This window comes from Bison bison, unplaced genomic scaffold, assembly GCF_000754665.1.
Source record: "Bison bison bison isolate TAMUID 2011002044 unplaced genomic scaffold, Bison_UMD1.0 scf7180017864524, whole genome shotgun sequence".
Classification (NCBI taxonomy): domain Eukaryota; kingdom Metazoa; phylum Chordata; class Mammalia; order Artiodactyla; family Bovidae; genus Bison; species Bison bison.
Genome location: NW_011495075.1, coordinates 3899679 through 3918563, shown reverse-complemented (window position 1 = coordinate 3918563; position 18885 = coordinate 3899679). Strand labels below are relative to the sequence as shown.

The 18885-nt window shown below is 43.1% G+C and overlaps 1 protein-coding gene across 4 annotated transcripts in view; it reads left to right on the top strand.

The window, feature by feature from the left end:
• NEK7 (NIMA-related kinase 7) overlaps positions 1-18885 on the top strand; it is a 137270-nt gene that overhangs the window by 77651 nt on the left and 40734 nt on the right. For all 4 annotated transcript variants that reach the window (XM_010831094.1, XM_010831091.1, XM_010831093.1 and 1 more), the window contains 2 exons: positions 1238-1300; positions 2739-2849. In XM_010831094.1, the coding sequence (XP_010829396.1) occupies positions 1238-1300; positions 2739-2849 (174 nt within the window). The remainder of the gene's footprint in view (positions 1-1237; positions 1301-2738; positions 2850-18885) is intronic.

Genomic DNA, 18885 nt, shown 5'->3' with positions numbered 1-18885 from the left:
TTCTTCCTGAAGATATAGGTGTTACCATTTCTGTTTCATCAGTTGTGAATGATTCTGGCTAAACTTAAAGATGACAAAAGAAAACTTTTAAAATGATCCAGAGATTACCAAGAGCTTATCAGCCAATCACTTACCCTAAACACTGCTTTGCTCTTCTCAAATGTAAATTAAAAAACCCGCAGAAACTTGGATAGAGCGGTGAAGATGCTTTCTAGAGACAACCCTGTAAATAGTTTATGAAAATCCAGATTTTGTTTTTCCCCATATCTGTTGTCTTTTCCTGCTCATGGAATCAGGTTTGAATCTATGTCTGGAAATGATTTAAGCTAAAGATACAGGTTTTATTTTTGTCTTGAAATGCTGCCTAAGAGAAAAAGGAAGATAAAATTCTTTTGAATTTCCAGTGAAATGTATCTATGGCTCAGAGTTTAGTTTTGCCTTAAATGTGCCAGCAGTACTTCATTCCTCACTGTTTGAAAGTCACTTTTGGTACTGAGAATTCAGTTAAAGATAGTTTAATTTGTACTTCTAAATTAGTTTAATTATAAGTATTTTTTAAAATATGTAACCATGTAAAGCTTTTTTATTGCAGTGTGGTTGTTTTATAATGTTGTGTTAGTCTCTGCTGTACAGCACAGAGGCTCGGCCTCATGCATGTCGCTCCCCGTGGATTCCCTTCCCGTCTAGGCCCCTGCGGAGCACTGGGTAGAGCTCCCGTGTGCAGTGGGTCCTCGTTGTCTGTTGTACACGTGGTGGTGTGTACGTGTCAGTCCCAGTCTCCCATCCCACCCTCCCTCTTTCCGGCTTGGTGTCCGTGCGTTTGTTCTCTACATCTCTGTCTCTATTTCTGGTATAAGATAGTCTATACCAGTTTTTTCAGACTCCACGTAGATGTGTTAACATACGATGCTTGTTTTTGCAGTTAATTTTCCACATGCTTGGAACATTGAAAGATTTCTTTGATTGTATATTTTAAAGCACTTTGTATTATTTATGAAATATGTAGCTGTTCTCTTTTCCCATTTTTAATACTGACTGCCTCTGGAGGGAAAAACGTATACTCTCTAGTAGTAACGTGAGATAAATTACCTGTCGATCTCCATAGCTCCTAAATGCTAATTGGAAAGTGCACTTCTAAATGTGTGTGTAATTATGTGTAGAGCATTACAATGGACTTACATGGTAGTTTGAACCATGGATTACTGTTTTATTGAGTAATACTGAATTTTATTTTTAGATATTTGATTTAATGGATGCCAAAGCACGTGCTGATTGTATCAAAGAAATAGATCTCCTTAAGGTAAATAACAAATGAACTGTTGACTGTTTTGAACATAACTGAGTGGGTTGATAAAAGTGATTTATTAAGATTTCACACTTACAAGGAAAACAGTTCTTGAGATGTAGCTATGCCACACTGAATTCAGATAATGTATAAATTGGAAATCAGTATATTGCCTTTTGGATTCATTGTACACTAATTAATTGTAATGTTTGGTAGGATTAACTCCCTCCCCCATTTCAAACTAGAAATAGACATAAACATAAAATGTGGAAGAAATTTTTTTCTTGATCATCCCAATTAGACATATTCTAAATGTTAGATAATGCAAATGCATATTTGGTGTGATATATTGAGAATGTGAGCTGATCCAAGGGGTTCACATTATAAAAATAGTATTTCCATATCTTTTTTCCAGATTTAGAAAGGGTGGTGTAAAGAGTATGTCAGCTTCTCGCCCACTCAGAGAACAGGTCTGAGGTTTGAGTGCCTTCGCACTGCATTTGTTACAGTGAAGTTTCTGTTGAGGAATGCTGTGGCTTATGATGTGTTTTTAACTTTTGGATAAAGCTTGGATGATATTTATGCTGTCCATTTTTGTTTGTGCCCAAAATGAATCAGATTTATTAAAAAAGATAAAAAGTAAGCTCAAAATAAGCCATGCTTCCCACTGTTGACTTATTGTAGTTATTTCCTGGGACGAGAAGAAATAATGTATCATCACAGAGAATGTGGGAGGAAACCTATCTTCTATAAGTAGGAAGAAGAGAAGAAAAACCTGTGTATACTCAGGGATAATTCATGAATAATTTTCTTTGAGAAATGATTTGTCTTATGTTACCTTGGTTAAAGATTGAATGAAAAGATTGTTAGAAAAGATTGTAAATATGTGTAGACTAATGCGTATATTTCTACAAGGTGATTTTTTTTTAAGATAATTTAATAATCAGCCCCACAGATAGGTTCAGAGTATTCGTAGTATTTGATATAAAGGCAATATTTAGATATAGTAGATGTCAGAGTTTTATCACTGGCTGAAGTTATACTAGGATCAGCCTTCAAAATAGTAAAAAGGGAAAGTGCACTTACCATTGAGTGCCTTTAAGTGATAGTTACCATTTAGAAGGATATAGTTTTTAACAATCGGCTATTTAATTTGGTCATTCATTTATATGCACAGTTTATATATTTGTTGGGCATAGTGGTACTTTTAAAAATTTTAGGTGTATAATGTACTCTATGATTTCTAAGAATATTACTAAAAAATAATTGTTGTATAGTTTAAATGATTATAAAACTTATTTCAAAATTTACTAGATGAAAGAAGAATACAGTCATGTTACGATTTCTGTAACTTAAAAATGAAACGCAGTCACTAATTTTATTCTTGTTACAAAACTGTAAGTGACTCGGGAATTTACAGTAAGAAGACTTTTTGATGCCTTTTTTTCCTCAGCAACTCAACCATCCAAATGTAATTAAATATTATGCATCATTCATTGAAGATAATGAACTGAACATAGTTTTGGAATTAGCCGATGCTGGTGATCTATCCAGAATGATAAAGGTAAGGTTTTTTGTTTGTTTGTTTTTTTAAAAAAAAACTAAAGATTTACTTTTTTTTGAGAGTTGTATGTTGCACGTACAGGCACATCGGATGCTTTAAAGACCTCACCACAATGCTTGACATTTGGTAGCCATGTAATCAACGGTAGGCCATGGTGGTGGTTGTGATTATGAAGCTAGGTACCTGGGGAAGTGGTCCCCTTGGATGCATGAACACTCCAGACCCAACTTGGAAATAGACCGAGGGTGTGTTGTGTATCAGCTGAAGGTACAGCTCTGCAGCTCGGCTTCTCCACGCTGGTCACCCTCCGTCCCACATGTCTGGGCATCAGGCCGAGGGGCTGGCAGGGCCTGTGGAGCACCCTGCTTGTGGGAGGGACACGCCGAGAGGAGAACGGGCCTCGCGCGCAGTCTTGGGTGTCACACCCTGATTTGACGCCTTAGAAGTCATTTAACTTTCTTTTCTGGAAGTGTAAGTGTTGGTCGCTCAGTCGTGCCTGACTCTTGCGACCCTGTGGGCTACAGCCCGCCAGGCTCCTCTGTCCATGGAATTCTCCTGGCAAAGATACTGGAGTGGGTTGCCATTTCCTTCTCCAGGGTATTTTCCCGACCCAGGGGTCGAACCTGGGTTTCCTGCATTGCAGGTGGATTCTTTACTGTTTGAGCCCCTGGGTTGAATTTCACTGACAAGTTACAGAAACTGCCTAATGACAGTAGCCTAAGAACTGGTTATCCTTGGCCTTGGCCTAACTTAACGTCTTCTATGCGCCACCTTTCCCCCAAAACAGACTGACGCTAGAACCGACTTCATGGGGTCATTTTAAATGATCAGTTAATTTATACACACACACACACACACACATATATTTATATGTATGTATGTATGCACATATACACTCACAGCAGAACTCCTAAGAGTGCCCCCCATAGGAACACGATGTCAGAGGGCCATTGCTGTGTTATGTGTTGTTACGTGTATTTCTCCATTGTATAAAATCCCGGGACTGACGTGGCAGCTGTGACTTCAGGTTCTCAGGCCTGAGACGTGAGGGGAGACAGGCACTCGGTGGCTGTGTTTGTGGGCACGTCACTGGATGCCCGCTGCCACCCCGTGTCTTCCGCTTCACGCCGTCGGCCGGAGTGGCGTCTTAGGAACACGTGCAGGTGTGGGGAGGCTGGCCTGCGTGCTCTTCATTTGGCCGTCCCTGTGCGAGCTAACCTCCTCTTACTCTGCAAGCGGAGCCAAACAGTGCAGAAATGAGCCAAGACCAGCGGAATGAGAAAGCCAGTGCTGTGAGCTCTGAGCCTGCTCCAGCAGAGGACCCCCTCCCTCACCAGCATGTGGCAAGGTTCCTGGGCAAGGGGAGGGGGAGAATTCCTCACAGTGGACAAGCAGTGGAGCTCGGGTGTGCCCCAATGGGTGGCCGTGGCATGCTGAAGCCGCCACTGAGCCCACTGCAGTCGGGCATCTTTGGTGACTGGCTCACGTGTGTATTTGGCTTCCTCTGGTTGGTCCCAAGTTGGAGGCAGGGACAGAAAGTGGGGAAGCTGTCAGTTACTGAGTCCTGGCCGTCTGGGGCTAATTGTTAACAGGAGTTATTGTTTAGCTTCCTGGATTGTCACGAGAGAGAGCAGGGTGACCTCCTGCAAGTTGAACGGAGCAGGCTGGCTTCTCACGCTGCTTGCTAGAGTGGAAGGGTTGGCTTCCTGACCAGGTTGCTGCGGATTGTGGTTCGAAGGTCTGTTTTTACATGTGCTCTGCCCGTTGTCTGTCTGTATATCCAGTCTCTCAGCAGATACTTGAGCACAACCGGTAGTCTGCCACGTGGCGTTCTCGTAAGGGGGTTTTAGAAACAGTGTTAGGTGCTTTGCATGCATTATCTGTTTACTCTTTACAGTGGTTTCGGGAGGTAATTTTGACACCTAGAGAAGAGAAGTATCATTACTAGTAAATAGAAGAACTCTGAAATTAGGTTTGTCTGATGCAAAAATCCATGTGTTTTCCTTGAGAGGCCCTTAAGAATTTTTGTATCACAAAACTCCTTTGAAAAAATCAGATGAGAACCTTTGACCGTCTCTACCTGGAAAATGCTGATGCATACGCAGTTTGCATTCCATTCCAAGCCTCCGCAGATGTTCTGATCAAGGTGTTTGTGGATTTGCTAGCAGCGACCCTGCTTCCCAGTGTGAATTTAGCATCAGCCACTTAAACACTGTCCTATCAGTAAACTTCTTTTAGGCCCAGTTTCCTCATCTGTAAGATGGAGAGAGTTTTACAATTTCTAAATATAAAAAGTCTACATAAAAGGAAGGTAGTGTTCTCATTATCACAGAACACTATCAAGCTGACTGTCCCATGGTAGGATGACTCACTGCTCGTCAGCTTTCTGTTTTAGGGACTTCCCACCACTGCCACAGAGAGCTAACCACCAACAAAAATGTGTCTTTGCAATTTAATTAACAAAGAAAGAAATGCAAATACACAAAAGAAAAATCTTAGAAAAACAGCAGTCTATCAAGATGAGACATATAAAAGCAGCTGTAAATGATCCCTCCCAGAGGACAGGGACCACAGGGAGGGCCCTGTGTGGACGTGGGGTGTCGCAGGCCCCCAGGACTCAGACAGAGACCCACGCTGAAGATAAGAAACTGGACCAACAGGAGTCCAGAGATAACGGGTCCACAGGCATGAACCAGATCAACCGGGAACGGAGGGCAGAATTCTTTGCTTGACCCTTTAGGAGTAAGAGTTACTTAATTACTTACAGGGAAGGAAAGTGGGCAAGTCCCTATTGGGCAAATGCCTGCTGAAGCAGATAAAAGAGACCATTTCAGTTGTAGAGTCTCACCCTAGACTGAGTGCTTGATGACTGAGGGGTTTGATGTTAGAGTTTGCTTTCTTGTTTAGTCTGCTTTTCTTCTTTCACACTTAAAGGCTGCCGTTCCTGGCCTGGGGCCAAGGCGTGCCTGCGCCTATAGCATTTACCTTGGGAGAATACTCCTGTCCTGCGACCACTGGAGAAAAGCAACTCTAGACCAGAGCACCTTACAGAAGCCCTGTTAACCTCTGTTGTCAGCAGACTCAGGTTTCTCTGGCCAGGTGAAGAAGGAAAAATTTGTCAGTGTGAACTTACATTTTTTGTGGTGATGAACTCAGCTCCGTGTTTAAACAAATTTGTCATAAGTTGACATTACCAAGGAAAGTTTTAAGCAACTGACTCAGTGGATCTAGTAAGACAGATTGAGAACAGAATTCTGTTTGGTAATGAGTAGTAAGTTAACCATTTATAGAATTGACAGCTGTACCCTTAAAGCTTCCATCATGTGCATCCATCGTGTAGAAGATGATGTGGGAAACTTTTTTAAAAGAAAAAAAAACTTTAAAAAAAACCTTTTTAGAAAGCATCAACTGATTCCTAGTGAGACGCTTGCAGAGCCACTCAGCGTGCTTTGGTGGAAGACGGAAGCGGTTCTTCAGAGGGTTAGCAGCGTCGTCCCTGAGGCCCCCCCACGGGCTCTTCTGTTAGCCTGTCCTGGTCTTGTCCTTCACCAGAGCGGCCACCAGTTCGCCTCTCAAGATAGACGACACTCTGGTTCTGGTTTTCCAGGTCCTTGGAGCGCTTCTCAAGGCTGAAAGTCGGATTATCAAATCTGTAGAGCTGATGGTACTCTCAGCACAGTGACTATAACAGAAAGCTTGCGCAGTGTACAGAACGGAAAGTTTGACTGTGCAGTTTCACATGAGTGGAATGTCTTCACATCCTGATTATAGTCCTGGGAGTCTTTTGCAGGATGATATTTCAGACCTGATCAAATGCCTAGTTGTATTGGGAAGGAGTAATTTATTCACTTGGGAGAATCTGACCTGTGGAATCTCCCCAGGTCCTTCAGCAAATAAAACCACTCTGATTGTGGATTGCTGCATTTCAGTTGAACACCGAGTTGTGACTTTTCTTTTCATTTGACTTAGTAAGCCTGCTGCTGCTGCTAAGTCACTTCAGTCGTGTCCGACTCCGTGTGATCCCATAGACGGCAGCCCACCAGGCTCCCCTGTCCCTGGGATTCTCCAGGCAAGAACACGAGTGGGTTGCCATTTCCTTCTCCAATGCGTAAAAGTGCAGTTGCTCAGTTGTGTCTGACTTAGCGACCCCATGGACTACAGCCTACCAGGCTCCTCCATCCATGGGATTTTCCAGGCAAGAGTACTGGAGTGGGGTGCCACTGCCTTCTCCGCTTAGTAAGCCTAGAGTTTACTTATTATTTTTTTTAATATATAATGTCTCTCATTAGTTTTCTCAAGTGGTGAATATCCTTAACTTTCCTCTCTATGTTCTTATCTCCCAGATTAAGCACTGACTTTTACGTGCATAAAGCCTTTCCAACTTTACAGTCTGTCTTTACAGTTCAGTTCCGTTGCTCAGTCATGTCTGACTCTCTGCGACCCCATGGACTGCAGCGCGCCAGGCTTCCCTATCCATCACCAACTCCTGAAGCTTGCTCAAACTTATGTCCATCGAGTCGGTGATGCCATCCAACCAACTCATCCTCTGTCTTCCCCTTTTCCTTCTCCCTTCAGTCTTTCCCAGGACCAGGATCTTTTCCAATGAGTCATTCTTTGCATCAGATGGCCAAAGTATTGGAGTTTCCGCTTCAACATCAGTCCTTCCAATGAACATTTAGGACTGATTTCTTTTAGGATGGGCTAGTTGGATCTCTTTGCAGTCCAAGGGACTCTCAAGAGTCTTCTCCAACACCACGGTTCAAAAGCATCAATTCTTCAGCGCTTAGCTTTCTTTATAGTCCAACTCTCACATCCATACATGACTACTGGAAAAATCATAGCTTTGACTAGACAACCTTTGTTGGCAAAGTAATGTCTCTGCTTTTTAATATGCTGTCTAGGTTGGTCATAACTTTTCTTCCAAGGAGCAAGCATCTTTTAATTTCATGGCTATAGTCACCATCTGCAGTGATTTTGGAGCCCCCCAAAAAATAAAGTCTCTCACTGTTTCCACTGTTTCCCCATCTATTTGCCATGAAGTGATGGGACCGGATGCCATGATCTTAGTTTTTTGAATGATGAGCTTTAAGGCAACTTTTTCTCTCTCCTCTTTCACTTTCATCAAGAGACTCTTTAGTTGTTCTTCGCTTTCTGCCATAAGGGTGGTGTCATCTGCATATCTGAAGTTATTGACATTTCTCCCAGCAATCTTGATTTCAGCTTGTGCTTCATCCAGCCCAGCATTTCGCATGATGTACTCTGCATATAAGTTAAATAAGCAGGGTGACAATATACAGCCTTGACGTACTCCTTTCCTGATTTGGAACCAGTCTGTTGTTCCATGTCCAGCTCTAACTGTTGCTTCTTGACCTGCATACAGATTTCTCAGAAGGCAGGTCAGGTGGTCTAGTATTCCTATCTCTTTCAGAATTTTCCACAGTTTGTTGTGATCCACACAGTCAAAGGCTTTGGCATAGTCAATGAAGCAGAAGTAGATGTTTTTCTGGAACTCTCTTGCTTTTTTGATATCTGACAGTATATATAGAAAAATATATACTGATACATGTATTATTTTTCAGAAACATATCACAGTGCATTTTATTATTGCTTCATTGATAAACAGTTGGACTATTTCCATTGTTTAATTTGTTCAAGGAAAGCTCTACTACAAAACCTTGTATATTTTAATACAACAGTCTCATACACAATTTAACAGACAATTACAGATGCTTCTATAAAATAGCTGAGTAATAACATATGTATTTTAAATCATAACAAATACTGCCAAATTGTTTTCTCAAATAGTTATACCAATTTGTAACCTTTAAAAATACGCTCTTTAATTCTGTATTTACCGGACATTGACTGTGTGCTGTATTCCTGTTATATGCCTTCTTGGAATTCATTGTCTAGGAGAGAGAGGCATTTGTCTGATGCTCAGAGAACTGTACAACCAAAGTTGTAAGTTTTATAAGGTTGTAGGATAAATTAGAGTGGTAGTTTACAACAGAGAGCCTAATCTAGACAGGGAGCTTCTGAGGGCGAGAGGAGAACTTGAAGCACTGGTGTTACATGACTGTGATGTAGGTGCTTAGTCTTAGTGAGCTCCAGTCTCCTTATCTGTGAAATTGGGTTAATAATTATCTGCCTTACTGTGTCCTTATAAGGCCTTAATTGTATACATATGTATATGTAACTGTGCCATTGGAGGAGACTCTTGAGAGTCCTTTGGACTGCTAGGAGATCAAACCAGTCAGTCCTGAAGGAAATCAACCCTGATATTCAATGGAAGGACTGATGCTGAAGCTCCAATACTTTGGCCACCTGATGCGAAGAACTGACTCATTGGAAAAGACCCTGATGCTGGGAAGGATTGAGGGCAGGAGGAGACATGGGTGGCAGAAGATGAGATGATTTGATAGCATCACTGACTCAGTGGACATGAATTTGAGGAAACTGTGGGAGATAGTGGAGGACGGAAGAGCCTGGTGTGCCACAGTCCGTGGGGTCACAAAGAGTGCACACGACTTAGAGACTGAGGAGCAATGGTGTATACATGTATTTGTTTTTGTAGGTATATGTACAAGTATGGCACCCCACTCCAGTACTCTTGCCTGGAAAATCCCATGGATGGAGGAGCCTGGTGGGCTGCAGTCCATGGCGTCGCTAAGAGTCAGACACGACTGAGCGACTTCACTTTCACTTTTCACTCTCATACGTTGGAGGAGGAAATGGCAACCCACTCCAGTGTTCTTGCCTGGAGAATCCCAGGGATGGGGGAGCCTGGTAGGCTGCCGTCTATGGGGTCACACAGAGTTGGACACGACTGAAGCAACTTAGCAGCAGCAGCATGTACGAGTATATGCACATACTTACAGTTACCTGTGCTGTCTGAATATGTGACAGCTATTCGATAGGTATTACTGGAATGTGCGTTACTCTGTTTAAATGCTCTGGGTATCGCTTCTCCCCTTTCTTTTCATCACTCTTCACAGATGACAGCCTGCCTCCTCTTCACAGGGAATGGGCATCCGCAGTCAGGGATGGCTTGCCCTTCCCAAGGCCTCACTGCCGGACCACCCTGGCCCTGTTGCCGCTTTCCCTGCTGGGCAGGAGGCGCTCCTGTGTGTCCCCCCACGTGGGTTCTTTGTCCTGTCTCTGCCACGGGTATCAGAAACCTCAATCATGTATTCTCGGACCTGAGTGCATCTTCCTGTGCTGGCATTGAGCACACTCATGTCCACATGCACACATGTCCCTCTTCACGCATTCACTGATGCATCTGAGAACCCTGTCTCTAGCGGGAAGACAGAAGGACAGGCGAGCTGATGCGCAGGATGTCCAACGTCAGTCAGCACTGCGAGGAGGACGAGGTCAGGTTCAGAGAGGGCGCTGCTGTCCGGACAGGTGACAAGGGCGGCCCTGCGCCTTCAGTCCTGGCGTTCCTGCTGCCACCAGGCTTCTGCTTCCAGCCGCCCACGTCCTGTGTCTCCCCACCGTTGGCCGCTCCCTGCTGACCCGGTCTCAGACACCCCCGGGGCCCGCATGTATGGGCTCTGCTCCTCTGCCTGAGCCCTGGCCCCATCCTTCCTCCCGGCGCCCCCACTGCCCAGAGTCCCCCAGCGCCTCAGTTTTCTCCCCGCCTCTCTGGACACTCCTGATTCTTCTTGACTGTGTTGTTCTCTTCCTCCCGGTCTTTTCTGGCTGAGCTTTCAGAGCTTCAGTCCAGGGCTTTCGCGGTTTGCTTTCCCCTCCTTTCTGGGCTGGCCTTGCTCGTTCCTGTGCATCACTAACTCCCTAGGCTCCCGGGAATCCGGTTCTTGTCTCGAGCGTGGAGCTCTGTCTGCACCCTGAGCGCATCGGAGCCCCCGCGTCCGCGCAGACTGCGGTGCCCCCCGGGGAGACCCTCTGGAGCTGGCCCGCGCTCAGAGTTGTTTCCCTCCTTCCGAATGCTGCTCCGCTTTCTCCATCAGCTCCATGTCCACCCTCTCCCCGAGGGAAGGACCGGCACCTGTCCCCTGGAACGCGACATCCGCTTCTCCGTCAGTCTCTAAGAGAGGTGAAGAGAAACAGAGAAGAAAGGCCTCTGCCCCAGACCGCCCTGGCGCCCCCGGTGAGCCCGGGAGCCGCGGGGTCCAGAAGAGACCCTGGGGAAGGCGGCCTGTGGCCTCCGCACAGTCGGCGCTCCGCCCCGGGCGCTCTGTCCCCGGGCTGGGCGTGTGTCCGTCAGTCCTGCCGCTCCCCGCTCATTCACCACTTCCTCAGGAATGGTCTCTTAGACCAGGACCAGGGATGGTGTCTCAGGACTCCTTACACCGTCGTGCACTTGCTTGTGGGGCGGTTTTCCTGTCTGGATTTCCCGTGTGACCTTGTTGAGTGTGGGGACTGCCTGCTTTGCTCCCTGGGCTGCTTTCATTTTCTAGGGAGCGCCTGGCTGATGGCAGCAACTCAGGAAATGTCTGGGGACGGTGTGTGTGAGACCCGAAGCCCTCTCCTCTGTCCGCCCCTCTGTTCCAGGGGCCCGTCGGGAAACGTGGCTGGTGGCTCCTGCCGTTTCACACTTCAGTCCCACGAGGACTTGCTCACATCCAAGTGGAATGTGGCAGGGGAGGAGACAGCGTTCTGATACAGGAAGGGGCTTTTTGGCCCTAAGAAATGCTAATGTTGTTTCCTCAATCCTCTAATTTGTGCTCTATGCCATTCTTTATATAAGACTACATTACCAAAAAATAAAAAATGATAGGGACTTCGTTTATGAAGGAGTGTGGCAGTGACTTGAGCTTGGCAAAGGATAGCAATAGATCCGATCCGAGGAGCGTGTTCATTTCTTGATGGTACGTGATACGTAAATCGCTGTGCATCACAGTACCCCACTGTCTCAACGCTCCCGCTTAATTGGGGTGGAAGTGGAAAGATCGCTCCTGGTCTGTATTCCAGGAAGGAACCTCTGGATAGCATTGCATCAAAGATTTTTACAAGTAAATAATTAATTGGTTTAGAGCAGGCTGACAAATATAATTAAGCAATTTACAGCTGAAATATTCAGTATTTCTCTAATTAGTGACAGAGGAGTACCTGAGGCTGTGGTCAGATGAAATACTTCCCAGATGAGTTGTAAGATGAAAGGAAATCCAAAATTTTTCATCATGTATTTCTTTATCATCAGTAATCAGAATTTTAAAGGAAAAGATTCTTACAGAGTGGCGATTGGGTTACAGTTTATCCAGTTGTGATATATATGCTGTACATTTTCTTTACTGTATCCTAAATTTAACCAGTACATGTTCCACTTTGTAGTATGCCTTATTAATACTATATATTTCACTTTTCTGTTGCTTAGAAACATATTTGGTGATGGAGACTTAGTATAGAGGAGATGAGAGACTAATCTCAGAACTATATAAACACGAGCTTTGTTCATTTCACTTTGTCAGTAGAAATAGTCTTAAAATGTATTTAAAATTTTTGTAGTCCATTTTTCCAAAATATATTATTTGAACTATTTTTAAGTTCCTATATTTATAATTGCTTTTTAGAAAGTGAGATTGAGTCAGAAGAGAATATAAGTTTATATAGTTCACATATTTTTTAAAGCTATATTTTACTAAAATATCAGTAAAACAAAATATAACCCAGTATAATAAATCCCTTGAAGGGAAACTCAGAAGTTTTTTAATCTGCCAAAAAATTGTCATACCGCACCTCACTGGCTAAGAGGAAAGTGAATATTATTGTTACAGGTGTTTTTTAGTGACACACGCAATACAGATAATTTAAATTGAACTCTGTTCTGTGCCAAGAGTTTGGCACAATTTAAGATAATTACTTAAGGTTATCTCTTCCCCCCACCCAATTTTGTTGAGCTGTAATTGAAATATGTGACAGGGTAGGTTTAAGGTGTGCAGCATAATGGTTTGACTTACCTGTATGATACTGTGACATGAATATTGCAGTAAGTTTAGTGAACATTCACCATCTCATCGAGGTACACTGAAAAGCTAGAATGTTTCACTCTCAAACCCACCTGAGAAAACACTTTGGGTGCTGATTTTCTCTTCATTACAGTCAGTTCGTGGTGCAAGCAAGTGACTTTTCTGAAGGAAACACTGCTTGGATCTCCTTCCCAGCTGCTTATCTAATAGAACACCCAGGTTCATAATGTGCTGTGTGGGTATGCCTCTCACAACACAGAGAACGGCCAGTTCACACAGCTGCCTTTTTTGGAAGGTTCAGTTAGCCCGAGTGCATTTTCAGTGCTGGGACACTGCAGGGAGATGTGCTGGGTGTGAACCAGCCAGTTGTATCTGCCTGCAAAAACACTTCTCACCCAGGAAGAGCTAGAATGTTTCACTCTCAAACCCTCCTAAGAAAACACTTTGGGTGCTGATTCTCTATTTGCTGGTCAGTTCTTGGCGCAAGCAAGTCACTTTTCTGAAGGAAACACTGTGCTTGAGTCTCCTTACTATGAGCTCGTCTAATAAAGTCCCTAGGTTGATAATGCATTGTATGGGTATGCCACTCACCACCCAGAGAACCACCAGTTCACACAACTTCCTTTATGGAAAGGTTCAGTTTTTCTCAAGTGTGTATTCAGTGCTAGACAATGCTGGGTGTGAATGTGCTAATTTGGGTCCGCTGGCCAAAACAGTATTCTCACCCTCTAAATGCCGAAGTGTTTCACTCTCAAATTCACCCAAGAAAACACTGTGGGTGCTGATTCTCTCTTTACTAGAGTCAGTTCTTGGGAAAGCAAGTGACTTCTCTGCAGGAAAATACTTGATCCCCTTACTAGGAACTCATCTAATAGAACACCTAGGCTCATAATGAGTTGTACAGTTGTGCCACTCACCCCCAGAAAACAACCAATTCATACAGCTTCTTTCTTGAAAAGGTTTAGTTTGTCCAGATTGTGTATTTTCAGTCTGGGACATTGCAGGGTAATATGCTGGGTGGGCGGAGCAGGCAATGGCATCCCACTCCAGTACTCTTGCCTGGAAAATCCCATGGACGGAGGAGCCTGGTGGGCTGCAGTCCTTGGGGTTGCTAAGAGTCGGACACGACTGAGCAACTTCACTTTCACACATTGGAGAAGGAAATGGCAACCCACTCCAGTGTTCTTGCCTGGAGAGTTCCAGAGATGGGGGAGCCTGGTGGGCTGCCGTCTATGGGGTCGCACAGAGTCGGACACGACTGAAGCGACTTAGCAGCAGCAGCAGCATGCTGGGTGGGAATCTATCAGTTGGGGTCTATTGGGACATACAGTGTGCTCACCCTGGGAAAGCTAGAATGTTCACCCTCAGAGCCACCAAGGAAATCACTTTGGGTGCTGATTCTTCAGTGCAGTCAATTCTTGGTGCAAACTAACAACTTTTCTGAAGGAAACACTTTTCTTGGATCTCCTTACTAGCAGCTCATCTAATAGAACACCTATCGTCCTAGTTCCTAGCAAAAAAGGAAAACTTTTGTTTTTCTTTTGATGAGAACCCTTAGGCTTTACTCTCCCAACAGCTCTGCTGTATCAGACAGCAGTGTTGTCTGGAGCATCATGCTGTGCATCGCACCCCTGGTACATACTTACCTTAGAGCTGGAAGTTTGTACCTCCTGACCCCCTTCATCCAGTTCCCCCTGTCACTTAACCCCTTGCCTCAGGCGACCACAAATCTGATCTTTTTTTTTTTTATGAGATTGTGTGTGTGTTTGCGCATTTAGGTTTCATGTGTAAGTGACATCATGCAGTATTTATCTTTCTCTGTCTGACTTATTTCACTTAGCACAGTGCCTTCAGGGTTTGTCTGTGATTTTGCACATGACAGGATATCCTCGTTTTTTATGACTTTATAATACTCCATTGTATACATACGGCAACTGCTTTATTGGCCAATCAGTTCAGTTCAGTTGCTCGTTTGTGTCTGACTCTTTGCAACTCCATGGACTGCAGCACGCCAGGCTTCCCTGTCCATCTCCAACTCCCAGAGCTTGCTCAAACTCAAGTCTGTTGAGTCAGTGATTCCATCCAACCACCTCATCCTCTGTTGTCCGCTTCTGCTCCTGCCTTCAGTCTTTCCCAGCCTCAGGGTCTTTTCCAGTGCTGCGCACTTAGGTTGTTATCATGTCTTGGCTGCTGTAAATGATGCAGCAATAAACGTGGGGGTGCAGGTATCTTTTCACGATAGTGTTTTCGTTTCCTTTGGATATGTTCCCAGAAGTGGAACTGCTGGATCATATGGTAGTCTTACTTTTAACTTTTCAAGGATCCTCCATACTGTTTTCCATGGTGGCCGCACCAGTTTGCCAGCCCAACAACTGTGCACAAGGGTCTCTTCCCCACATTCTCACCATGTTTGTTGCCTGTTGTCTTTTTTTGGTGGCCATTTTAACGTGCATGAAATGGTATCTCATTGCAATTTTGATTTGCGTTTCTGTAATGACAAGTGATGTTGAGCATCTTTTCATGTTCTTACTGGCCATTGTTTTATCTTCTTTGGAAAAACGTCTACTCAGGTCTTTTGCTTGTTTATTAACTGACTTATTATTTTTAGTTTGGTAATTTTTTGCTATTGAGTTGTGTGGGTTCTTTCTATATTTTGGATAGTAACCCCTCATCAGATACATTTGCAAATATGTTTTCCCATTCTGTAGGTTGCCTTTTTGCTTTTTGATTGTTTCTTTGCTGTGCAGAAGCCCTTTAGTTTGATGTCACCGTACTTGCTTCTTATTTTGCTGCTTATGCTCTAGGTTGTCATATTGAAAAAATCATCGTCAAGGAGCTCTTCTGTGTTTTCTTCTAGGAGTTTCAGTTTCAGGTCTCACATGTAAGTCTTTAATTTGTTTAGAGTTAATTTTTGTGAGTGGTGAAAATTAAGGTTTCAGTTTTATTCTTTTACATGTGGATGTCCAATTTTCCCAGCACTGTTTATTGAAGAGACTGTCATTTTTATATTGAGTATTTTTGGCTCCCTTGTCAAATATTAGTTACCTGTAAATGCTTAGGCTTATTTATGGGCTCTCAGTTCTTTTCCATTGGTCTGTGTGTTTGTTTTAAGCCAGCACCATCCTGTTTTGATTTCTGTAAGTTCATAATGTGGGTCTGTCAGGAATTGTGATGCCTCCCACTTTGCTCGTCTTTCTCTGTATTGCTTTGGCTTTGGGGGTGTTTTGTGGCTCCACATAAATTTTTGAATTGTTTTGTCTACTTCTGTGATAAACTCCATTGGAATCTTAATGTGGATTCTGTTGAATCTATAGATGGCTTTTGGTAGTATTGACATTTTGATAATATTAATTATTCTGTTTATGAACATGGGATTCTTTTCCATTTATTTGTGTCTTTGATTTGTTTCTTCATCTTGTAGTTTTATGAGTAGAGGCTGTTTACCTCCTTAGTTTTAAGCTTACTCCTAAATATCTTATTGTAAATGGAATACATTTAATTTTTTCAGATAATTCACTACCACTGTATAGAAACACTACTGCTTTTTGTATGTTAATTTGTTTATCCTGTGACTTCACTGAATTTGTTGATTAGAACTGCTTTTTTGATAGAGTCTTTAGAATTTTGTTTACCTATAAAATGATGTCATCTTCAAACAGAGACAGTTTTACTTCTTCCTGCTCAGTTCTGATGCATGTTATGTGTTTGTTTTCTTGTCTGATTGCTCTGACCGGTTCTTCCAGGGCTGTGCTGAATACAGGTGGAGAGAGTGAGATCCCGCATCCTGTTCCTGAGTTAGGCCCTCTCTTCTTAGTCATAACATATTTAGATACAGATTTATTCTTAAATCGTCAACTTTATATTTTCTATGGTTACCACTTGTGTGGCATTTCCTTTAACTTTGGTAGGAGCGTTAAGACTTTTCCTTTATAAAACATAAACTTAAAAAAAAAATAAAATAAAACATAAACTTAATTTTTTGCATTGATTTTTTTTTTTTTTGCTGTCTGTAGAAATGCACTTTTTATTTGTTTTTAATTGCTAATTATCACAAACTAGCCGCTTAAAAGACAAACATGTTATCTCACAATTTGGAGGGTTAGTGAGTTCACATCCTGGTTTATGGGTTCTCTGCCCAGGACGCTAGAAACTGAAATCGAGGTGCCAGCTGGGGCCACGATCTCACCTGAGGTTTAGGGTTCTCCTCCTCGTTGACTGGATTGTTGGGAAAATTCAGTTCCTTGTGGCTGTGTGACTGATGTCCCTGTTCGCCTCGAGTGTCAGCTGGGAGCCATCCACGAGGCCGCCTGTCCATCTCTGCAGCTAGCAGTTTGCTCCCTTATGGCCAGCAGGAGAGTCTCTGGCTTTGAATTTCTCTGAGTTCTTTGAAGAGCTTACCCAATCAGATCAAGTTCACCCAGGATAATCTCCCCAATGATTAACTCAAAAACTGCTGATTAGAGCCGTCATTACATCTGCAGAATCCTTTCTGTCACATAAGATAACCTAATACGGAGGGGACAGTTCATCACGCTCATAACCCAGCTCACACTCAAGGGGAGAGGTGGGTACACCACAGACTTTGATAAATTACTGAAAACATCAACAAATCTTGGAGATAATTATTATCTTTAATTGTTACAACTTGTAAATCTTGTTCACCTTCTTAGTGTGGTTGTTTGTTTTACATCTGCAGACATATTCTTATCTGTTCTTATCCAAATTTAAATGCTGTACTGGAAAGAAAAGCACTTAGAAATGTCTTCTACACTCTTGACCTTTGGATCCTTAAAGCAGTAAAGTCTCCCCAGCAGTGCCATCTATCTTTGTTGATGGTGATTTATGGCTTGGAGGGTACAGACATGTCCATTTCAGCATCTGGCATAAAGTGTGCCGCCCGAGCCAGACCACAGGGAGAATGGCTAGTTCTCCCAAGCACAGCCTGTTTCCTGCGGGGTCTCTTACATAAGGTTGCCACCTATCTTATGTTATCTTATGTCTTCAAAATTATTCAGATGTCTTAAGGTTGCAAATTAGTGGCGCTGTCTGGAAAAAGCTATGCAGAACTGAATATTCTATACATAGGTACCTACACATCATGCACGTACACCTGTGTGTGTGTGTGTAACCAAAAAGGCTTATGTCTGTGTGGTATGCATGTGTAGGTATGTTTTACAGCAGTATTTTCATAGAAGCAGTATTGCTGATAAAATTGCCCTTGGGTTTTCTTTGAAACCTAAGACACTTGGTGATGAAATAATATTGAACTTTCAATGTATTAAAATTGAAAATTACGTGCCATAATGTAAGCACAGTGAAAAGGGGGGTAAGTTTTTGAACTGTGTGTAAGTTTTGAACTGTGTTTACATAGGAAAAAATTAGAAGGGAACTCTTTGCTCCTACTTGAAGGTAATGCTGGTGGAAAGTTGCCTTTGTGAATTTTATGCACACAGACAGCGGTGCTGGTAGCTGAAGACGAGTAAGGGAGAAGGGGCTCAGACTTCTGGTTCATTTTCTTTCGTTCATATTTCTACTGAGAGACTTTTACTGGCTCCTTATTGTTCCACTGTTTTCCTTGTCCATTAAGAATATATTTCCGTATTCTCTCTTCACTGTTGTCTGGTTTAATATAACCAGAAAGACGTCATCAGAGAGACAGGCGCTCTCGTTTGCCTTTGTAGCCTTCCACGTCACCCTAAAGATGGACTTGCCGCTTTTTCGTCTCACCGTCCGTCTCTAGTCCTCTAATGCAATAGAGGCAACGTGTTAAGCATTTTCAGATATTTATTTCCCCATCAGCTTTAGGCGCTTGGAAGCTTCCATGTTATCCACACGGCAGCAATGCAGTATCATTCCTCCTAGTAATTCTGATATATTCCTACCTTTTTTCATTGATTTTTAAGAACTATTCCAAGCTTCCTTGATACTGATACACCAACATTTAGAAGGCAACTTTTGGGGGTTAGGGGAAGAACATTGTGACTTTATAGGAGCTCATTTTTCTTGTTTGGTAAATAAGGTTTTCTCTTTTTTTACCCCCAAGGCTCAATTACTCAGGAAAAAAAAATCTTATATGTTTCACATTTTCTACCATAAGATAAAAT